The 9,825-nt window shown below is 40.9% G+C and overlaps 1 protein-coding gene across 1 annotated transcript in view; it reads right to left on the bottom strand.

The window, feature by feature from the left end:
* Nucleotides 1-9,825, bottom strand: part of LOC101859941 (AP-4 complex accessory subunit Tepsin) — a 21,958-nt gene that overhangs the window by 6,575 nt on the left and 5,558 nt on the right. The window contains exons 3-9 of the mRNA XM_005100489.3: nucleotides 8,677-8,768; nucleotides 7,873-7,966; nucleotides 7,239-7,306; nucleotides 5,059-5,140; nucleotides 4,243-4,311; nucleotides 2,977-3,082; nucleotides 1,048-1,166 (exon numbers count right to left, since the gene is read on the bottom strand). Of these exons, the coding sequence (XP_005100546.1) occupies nucleotides 1,048-1,166; nucleotides 2,977-3,082; nucleotides 4,243-4,311; nucleotides 5,059-5,140; nucleotides 7,239-7,306; nucleotides 7,873-7,966; nucleotides 8,677-8,768 (630 nt within the window). The remainder of the gene's footprint in view (nucleotides 1-1,047; nucleotides 1,167-2,976; nucleotides 3,083-4,242; nucleotides 4,312-5,058; nucleotides 5,141-7,238; nucleotides 7,307-7,872; nucleotides 7,967-8,676; nucleotides 8,769-9,825) is intronic.

Genomic DNA, 9,825 nt, shown 5'->3' with positions numbered 1-9,825 from the left:
CTCTTACCACATCACTCAATGTTCCTCTTACCACATCACTCAATGTTCCTCTTACTACACCACTCAATGTCTCTCTTACCACATCACTCAATGTTCCTCTTACTACACCACTCAATGTCTCTCTTACCACATCACTCAATGTTCCTCTTACCACATCACTCAATGTCTCTCTTACCACACCACTCAATGTCTCTCTTACCACACCACTCAATGTCTCTCTTACCACATCACTCAATGTCTCTCTTACCACATCACTCAATGTCTCTCTTACCACACCACTCAATATTTCTCTTACCACATCACTCAGTGTTTCCCTTACCATTTCACTAAATGTTTCCCTTACCATTTCACTAAATGTTTCTCTTATCACATCACTAAATGTTTCCCTTACCACATCACTAAATGTTTCCCTTACCACATCACTCAGTGTTTCCCTTACCACATCACTCAAAGTTTCCTTCACAATTTCACCCAACATATTCAAAGATCACTTCACTCAACGCTTCCTCAATGTTCCCCTTATCACTCAAATCATCAGGCATAGAAAACTTCTGTAGTAATTTAATATCTCTTTATACCAGAAAGTTACCTAAATACTGGATTAAACTTGTTACTAGACCTATTCTATTCTTCTTCTTCTTCTTCTTCTTCTTCTTCTTCTTCTTCTTCTTCTTCTTCTTCTTCTTCTTCTTCTTCTTCTTCTTTTTCATCTTTTTCTTCTCCCTTCTTATCGGTGTAACCCTTATCTTCTCCTCTTGACCATCTGTTCAAGTTCTCTAAGCAACTTATTCTAGGTCTACCTCTGCCTCTTTAGCCACTGTTTAAGAAGAACAAAATGTTCAAAACATTAAAGTCAACTGAGACATCCTAATTGTTTTCACTAGTGCCATGCCCACACTCGCTGCTTTCAACTCAACCTCATCCAATTTCTTGACCTTTCCACTAAATTCTCAGCCGGATCCAAAGAATCCACATTTCCATTGCCTCTAGTTTATCGATCCCAATCTTTCATAATTGTCCAGTCAGCTAACTCAGGAGACAACGTACCCTGAACTTGTCTTTTCCCACTTCCTGCTTGCTCTGGCTCTGCGGATGATGTCGACGACGTGGTCTCTGCAGACTCTGGGAGGCTCACAACCGGTGGTTGATAATTGACGGTGGAGCCACTGGACAGAAGAAAAGACAAACACTACTAAACTCAAACACGCTTAGTTATAACTAAAATTCCTCAACCAACTAGCTCAATCATCGTGCTGAACTCCAAAATGAAGAACTACTCAAATTGAACAGAGATTTCCGTCCGGTTCTTTTCACTATGGGTTCTCTGCATTTCAGTAAACTACATCCACAGGAAAACAGACACTGAGAAATTTGGAAAGAAGGGAAACAAACATCACTGAACTCAAACACGCATTATAACTAATATTCGACAACCAACTAACTCAATCATCTTGCTGAACTCGAAAACGGAGAGCTACTCTGACTGAACTGAGATTTCTGTCCGATTCTTTTCACTACATGTTCTCTGCATTTCAGTAAATCACATCCGTGGTGAAACAAACACTGGGAAGTTCATACATTTCCTTTTCTGCTACAACTACAGTCAAACCTGCCATGACGGCCACCTCTATAAGACGGCCACCAGTACAAACGGCCACTTTCCATTCTCCCCCTTGCGTTTTTATTATATAATTTCACTGTGTAAAATGGTCACATGTCCAACGCGGCCACGGCCACTATAATTCAACACACAACCCCTATAACACCAAACAATAACCCCCGTCTTAGACGGCCACTTTAGTGACTCCATTACATTTTGCCATAAATCATGCATTTGCCCCTGGTGTTGTGGGCGAGCTGTCATAATCCAATCACCTGTCGTTGCAGTTAGGTAGTCCCTCCAGCTGATCATGTTGCGTTGGCCCTTCCCACTGTTGACTAATAGGTAACACATTTTCAGCTGCTAATGAAGTAAGCTATCGTAAGCGTGTGGTTCCTCATAACCCATAAGCCACACCCAGAACTCATACACAAATCGTTAGTGAGATGAGTGGTCGCTGTTTACCCAGTCTGTAACAAAGTAACAATGGACGTCAACGTGAACTTGAGACAGAAACGTTGCTCGTTCTCCGGGTCGAGTGGTGGCGACCCATATGTTTGTTTAAACATGGCACTTGGTCTTACTCGTCTGACACATTTCGTTTTATTGTCAGCCTTGCACAAATGAGCAACAAAATAAAAAAGCAAACAAAAACAAAACCAAAGTAAACAACAACCACAATGCTGCAACCTTCGGTTGGGACCTCAGGAAGGAATGGTTTGTTATCTTCGTCTTGATCAGTCCTGCCTAAGACGGCCACCTGTCTTATACGGCCACTTTTCCCCATGACAATGGGTGGCCGTTTTACACAGGTTCGACTGTACATGTAACTGAATACAGCCCATACTTAAAAACCTGAAAATTCTTTTTTGAAGGGCTGCAGCTCAGATGGCCGCTGGATCGGAACAGAATAAGTAAATAATACATGCTGCAAGCTTTCATGACATGATAGTAACAAGAAAGTCACCCCCTATCGAGTCGTGTCATAAAAGCATTTCTGACAGAGTCAGGAAATTAGTCTCCTGATTTAGTAAGAGTTTTACGGCACTTGCAACAGAATAACGTCATATAACTGTCGAAGATTAGAAGTGTTACAAGCGAGTAACAAACACAAAAAAGGAGGACAGATTATGACAACAGATGTTTGATAGGAAAGAAGGAGCAAACCATACCACAACACCCGCAAACCACCCGTTCCTCAAATCAAGCCCTGTCATAAACATTTCTACCACAATGACCAAAAAAAAACAAACGGTCACCTCATATCAAGTCCAGTCAAAAGCCTTCACTATACAACAGGGACTAAAAAGAAATCACCTCAGACGAAGTGCTGACACAAACCTTTCTGGTATTGGGAGAACAAAGAGTTACCACACCTGAGATCAAGTCGAGCCAAAAGAGCGGCCTGGCGATCCTCCGAGGTCTCTGAGATTTTGGCCCCCAGTTTTTCTATGCCTCCAAGGATGGTTTCCCCTAGACCCTCTGAAAAGAAAAGACATCACAGAACAGTTACACTCAGTAAACAGCACAAGAAATATCTCTCCTCTCTCTCTCTATTAACCAACGTCGATATCTTTATTAGGTAAATGTTTTCCGACTTTTACCTACTTTAAGGAGAGAAAAGGACGATAAATGTTTGATAGGAAAGAAGGAGCAAACCACACCAGAGAGCACCTGCCAACCACCCACAAACAACCTTTAGTCTCAGGAACACACATGACAGTAAAAAAGTAAAAGTAAGTAGGTAAAAATTTTACGGTACTTGCAAAACAAATACTTCATAATATAAATGCCGAAGATTAGAGGTGTTACTTACTGGAAAGTAACACATAAAGAAAAGAAGGAGCAGAGACAAGGACGATAGATGACTGATGGGAAACAAGGCGCTAACCCCACGAGAGCATCCACCAACCACCCACCATCGAAATCTGAGCTATAAATAACTTATAATGACTACTATGATATCTGTGGTATAAATAACTCAAAAGTCCATTACAGGTTAAATTGCGCCAAGAGCAATTTATGTAGTTAAAAAAATTGTGCTGACAAACCAAACCAATCATAAAATGCGATGGCACTAAAGACTCAGACACCAACAGACAAACTACAGAGGTGCCAAATGAGGACAAATAAAAATCCTGAGCTTTTCGGACCCTGAGTAAACGTGAGAGCAGGGACTCAAAATTTACTCATATATGTATCTTATATCAAGACTATTTTAATAAAAAGAGCAATATGGCACGCACAAAGAGACTAAAAATATAAATAAATGCATAAACAGGAACATTTCACAACACTATATACAAAAATAATTTTTACATCAAAGGCCATACAACCTCAGAAATCCGGATTTCAAGACTTTTGTTTCAGTAGAAGTTTTACAGCACTTGCAAAACAATTAAGTGCCGAAGATTAGAAGTGTCATCAGAGAATAACAACCCTCCCCCACCCAAAAAAAAAAACAACTAAGGAGGAGAGATAAGGTCAATAGATGTTTAGTAGGAAGGAAAGAAGGAGCAAATCACACCAGAGCACCCACCAACCAACCAACAACCCACTTTCCTGATTTCTCCAGAAAATTAGCGCCTCTGACATGTTTTTTCTTTCGGAGGGCCACACTCGGGCTAGAACAAAGTACTCACTAGTTGGCACGATGGGAGAGTTGCCAAAGCCTTGGATCGCTCCCCCGGTCCTGGACGAGCCTAGGCCACCTGAGAGAACAGAGAAATCACACTGATTTGTTTCGTTTTTTGTCAGAGTTTACAGCCCTTTTGTAAGAGTTTTACAGCACTTGCAACACAATAAGGTCATATAAGTGCCGAAGACTAGAGGTGTTACAAGAGAGTTTTTTTTTTTTTTAATAGTAGAGGGTTTTACGGCGCTCGTAACTGCACAAGGTCATATGAGCGCCAAGGGGTGGGTGTCAACAGAGAATACAGGGAATCAGACTTAGACTGCTCACCTCTCTAGCTTCAACAGCACAAGGTCTGCTTCGACTATCAAGGCACTCCGGAAATAGCACGTCACAAGAGAGTGACAAGCATACAAAAGAAGAAGAGGAAAATGACAATAGTAAGGATCAGGAAAGAAAAAGCAGCAGTTCCCTGTAGTAGATCAGGCACAGTTATGAGCGTGACATGAGTCAGCCCATTTACAATTCTACTATGCTTAAACGAGAAATGTCCCCTCTGTGGGAATGGCCTAAAGACACTACAGTAAGTGGCACTGCCCCGGAGGGTTTTACAAGAGAGTAACAAACACAAAAAAAGGAAAGGAGGTGAAAAGAGAAAATCTTAGAAAAGAAAACTTTTTGTCACTGTCAGGGTTCAAACCCAGGACCTGTTGAATTACACACAAATACATACTGAAACAGTACACGTGTACCAGCGGCACACACAAACGACATATCACATGTGTATCGCAGACTGACACAAAGAGCTCGGGGCGGACAACGGTACCGTATTTAGGCTCCTGGCTGAGATCCTGTGGCATCGACTTGATGGTCAGTGGGTCCATGTTGTACAACTCGGCACACACTTCCTGGGAACATCATAGAAATCTTCATCTTAATAATAATTGTTTGTGGTTTTTTAGTTCAGTTTTAGTAAGAGTTTTACAGCACTTGCAACATAATAAGGGCATACATAATTATATTATATACGAGTGCCAAAGATTAGAGGTGTTACAAGAAAATAAATAACAAGCACCAAAAAAAAGGAGGGGAGAGGAGAACGATAGATGTTTGATTGGAAATAAGGAGCAAACCACACCAGAGTGGCGCCCTCCAATCACCCACAAACAGATTTTGTATTAAAAGGAGTTTTTTTTAGGTTCTAGTAAGCTTTTTATGGCACTTGCAACACGGTTAGGTCATATAAGTCCCAAAGATAGAGGTATTCCAAGAGAGTAACAAGTACGACAAAACAACAAAAAAGGAGGAGAGGTAAAGACGACAATCTTTGACAGTGGTATTCCAAGAGAGTAACAAGCACAACAAAGAAGGAGGAGAGTCATGATGAGAGATAAAGACGACGAATGTTTGATGGTAAAGAAGGAGCAACCCACACCAGAGCCCCCGCCAACCACCCACAGTTTCAGAAGGCTGAAAAGTTTTAGACAAAGTTGAGAGAAGCACACTGACAAAATAACTGTCCATTTGTGCTGGGGTCAGAAGCCAGACAAACAGACAGCAACAACAGAGGGACAGAACAGAAGTACAGCCTGTAAATAGCACTCTCTGTTTACCCACAGGAGGGGGAAGAGATGACACACTATCTGTCCTTTAGTCTTTAGTGCTATCGAGTAAGGCAAGACAGACAACAAGAGCATAGGGAAAGAACAGAAGTAGGGTTTGCAAGTGGCACTCTCCAACAACCCATATATTGTGGCTATATTGCGCAGTTTGTGTCTGACAAGGGTACAGTATGGTGTTTCCGCCTATCATCTAGGTATAGGTAAATTGTGTTGGATGTATGTTTCATGGATGTAAAGAGTTGTTTACATGAGAGGTTGCAAGATGTACAAGATGTGAATAGTTTTGAAAATGGAGAAGGAAAAAAAGATGTCATACATGACGAAACATGAAACATTTTTTTTTGTTTTTTGTTGTTTTTTTGGGGGGGGAACTCTTTGAAGTTCAAACAGGCGCAAAAATCAGCTTGGAAAAACAAACTGCCCCAGAGCTCAACCAGACTAAAAGCAGCCGGACTGCCTTTTGTTTCTCCCAGCTCGGCTATCGTGAAGATAGATTACTTTACTTTTACTTCTTCATCCTCTGTTGCCATTAAGCGTAGAATGGAGATGCAGTTTTCAACGGTAGGCCAGCTCTGCTGCTCTTTCATTTCGGATATTATAATTTCTCAGGGTTTCCTTGACTCCCTCAATCCATCTTTTGCATTGCTTTCCACTTCTTCTACAGCATGAGTGCTTGGTGTTATGGGCTCTCTAGGCTGGCTGGCTGGCTATGTGACATTCGTAACAGGTGGCCAAACCATGATATTCTCCATGAAATGCAGGCATGACTTGGTGCCAATTGCTGCTCTTACATGAAGAGAGATTTCAATAGTCATTTCTTGCACAGAAAACAGGTAAGAGCCAGTGCCAGCAGTCAGATTTTACTTTCACTTCCATAAAGCACAAAAGAAAGTGAACAGCAAAATGAACAAATGGGGGGGCCATTGTTGGCATAGAATGTGAACAGAAAAAGGTTAAAGCAGGTTATGAGAAAATGTGCACGTGTTGACAAGAACATTCGTGTCATGACACCATGGGATCAGGCACTCATCATTTTTTTGGTCTTATGGAGTTATTGGTATAAAATCTTAAAGCCTGTCTAACCATCTGTCTTGAATAGAGCCTTGTGTCAGAGTTAAATTTACGAGAAAATAGCCACCAAAGTTTGGTGACTTCCAAAGTTAAAGTGTCTTTGGAAACTACAAATTTTCAATTTCTGTGCCTTTGATCAGCATTTTCCAGTAAAATCCAAGCAGGAATATGTTTGAAAGTGGACATAAAAAGGCGATAAAAATTGCCAAAAGGGTGGAAAATGTTGATTTTTACAAATTGTATTATTTCGAAGAGCGCCTGATTTCACCACAATGCTTCACACTTCCTTTATTAAGCGTCTGGTAAATCAAACCTGGGCTAACTTGCGGACCATAGTGTAGGGTACATTCCCATGAATGGGATGCGGTGGTCCTCCAAATTCTGAAACATAGGATGAAAATAGGGGAGATCAAAGGAATGAATTCTACACTGTTCCATCTATGTTGTAAAATATTTGTTTGTGAACATTTTTTTTTACATTATATTAGCATGTATGAATTAGCAATAGGATGACAATTCACTAAGATGCACATTGTGAATTTACTAATTGCGAGGTAGTGCGCTTACAAATAAGTTCTGCTCTGCCGTAAGCTGAAAAAAACGCCTTTTTTCATTTTGGTGCCAAAATTTTTTATTTGCTAAATCGAAAGCCTGATCAGTTACCCTACTTGTGTGAAAATATCCAGGAAATTTAAACTGCGACTAGTTTTTGAATAAATTAGAATTTAAATTTCGAAATTACTCTATTTCTAAATGATTACACTGACAAAAGACCTCTTTTTCTCTAAACTGCTCTGAAGAAAAAAAGGCGTTTTGTCAGCTTACAGCAATGCTTAATGATGATAGACCACCAATAAACGTGTCTGAGGTGAATTACTAATGGGACGACAGTCCACAAACAAGTGATCTTAGTGAATGGAGATGTGGTAATTCGTGAGACTACTCACTGGTGCATTCTTTGATCAGGTCACATGACTTGCGCAGACCCAGCTTGACCTGAGGACTGCCGTGCTCACACAGGTGCTGGACAACCTTCAGGACCTGAGCACACACCGCAAAATACAAGAGGAGGGGAGGTGGGAGGGAGTTAGAGTTAGATGAGAGAGACAGAAAGATTGAAAGGGGGGGAAGGGGTTATTCACAGAAATGTTTCCAAAAAGAAAAAGTGTGAGTGTGTGTGTGTGTGTGTGTATGTGTGTGTGTGTGTGTGTGTGTTTGTGTGTGTGTGCGTGCGCGCACGTGTGTGTGTGCACGTGTGTGTGTGTGAGCACCGTAGATCTACCGGTGGCGCGTGAAACTGCCCGTATGCCTAGCCACCGGTACACCAATGAGCGAGACCTTATCTCCAACCCGGCCAGCCTGGGACAAAATGCACACGGAAAACTGTGTTTACTACACAGGATGCTATAGATTATTTTTAAGATCTTTCTGAATTAGATGCTGGTAATGAAGAGGACTACTCTGAGTGGGATATGGAAAGTGGTTCTGATGGTCTTATGGATGCTAGTAATATCTATCGCTCAGGAGCTCAGGCAGAGGGGCATGGTAGCCTCAGGATGTCAGGGCTCAAAGTATTAATGAACGACCTCAATCAGGCTTACTTTTCCAATCCAGCGGCCATTGGAGTTTTAGCCCTTCACCTCATCAAGATAAAAATCCCCCCAAAACAACCGTAATGAACTGACCGCATTAAAAAAAAAAACTCCCCCACTTTTAATTTATGACAAGACAGACACCATTGAAAAACTGACCTTAAATTTTACATGACTCGATTTGCTCTTCAACCTATCCATGAGGAACTCCACCAGACTTTCGCTGTAGCCGACAGACTCATAGCTGATGGCTGAAATTCAAAAGGATCGACAAATCTAAAGTCTCATCTGGAACTCTTTTCCAGATATCCGAACACTTTCGCTTCCCTCATACATTCACTTCATTCAAACACTTGCATTCATGCTTTCCATTCACGTCATATATTATTGCACTCATTTATTCCATTCTTACATTATTGCACTCATTAATTCCATTCACACACTATAGCACTCACTAATTTCATTCTCACACTATTAAACTTCATTTATTCCATTCTTACAATATTGCACTCGTTTATTCCATTCACACACTACTGCACTCATTTTTTATTCCATTCTTACACTGTTGCACTCATTTATTCCATTCTCACATACTATTGCACTCATTTATGGCGCTCATATGACCTTATGCAGTTGCGAGCACCGTTAAACCTCTACTAAAACAAACAATCACTCATTTATTCAATTCCCACACACTATTCACTCACTTATTTCATTCACACACAGTGGTGACCACGGCACTCATTGATTTCATCCACACACTACTGAACTCATTCATTCCATTCTCACGCACTACTGCAATCATTCATTCCATTCTCACACACTACTGCAATCATTCATTCCATTCTCACACACAACTGCAATCATAAATTCCATTCACATATTATTTCCCTGACACATTCTACAACCACGTCATTTTTACACTATGCCCACCCAATTATTCATTTCATTCACAAAATTATTGGTCTGCTCACAAACTTGGCCTATTCATACACATTCAATCTGTTCATATATAAGCTTCGTCTATCCATACATCTCTATATTGTTCACACACTTGGTCCACCTACAGACCACTCATTCTATTCACACGTTCAGCATTTCTCTCACACACACACACCTTCCATTCATGGAATTTCTCCAGGACATTTATACTTTAGGTTTGCTCAGTCATAAATGTGCACCCAGCGCTGGAGGTGCACTCAGAGGGACTACAGTAATCTACTGATGATCAATTGTAGAATTGTTTCCACAGGATTTTGACTGAAATTGCATATATATTTCATACAGGAGGAGGAGGAGGAGGAGGAG

The sequence above is a fragment of the Aplysia californica genome, unplaced genomic scaffold, assembly GCF_000002075.1.
Source record: "Aplysia californica isolate F4 #8 unplaced genomic scaffold, AplCal3.0 scaffold00249, whole genome shotgun sequence".
Lineage (NCBI taxonomy): Eukaryota > Metazoa > Mollusca > Gastropoda > Aplysiida > Aplysiidae > Aplysia > Aplysia californica.
Note: the sequence above shows the minus strand (reverse complement) of the source record. Positions and strands in the feature narration are given on the sequence as shown.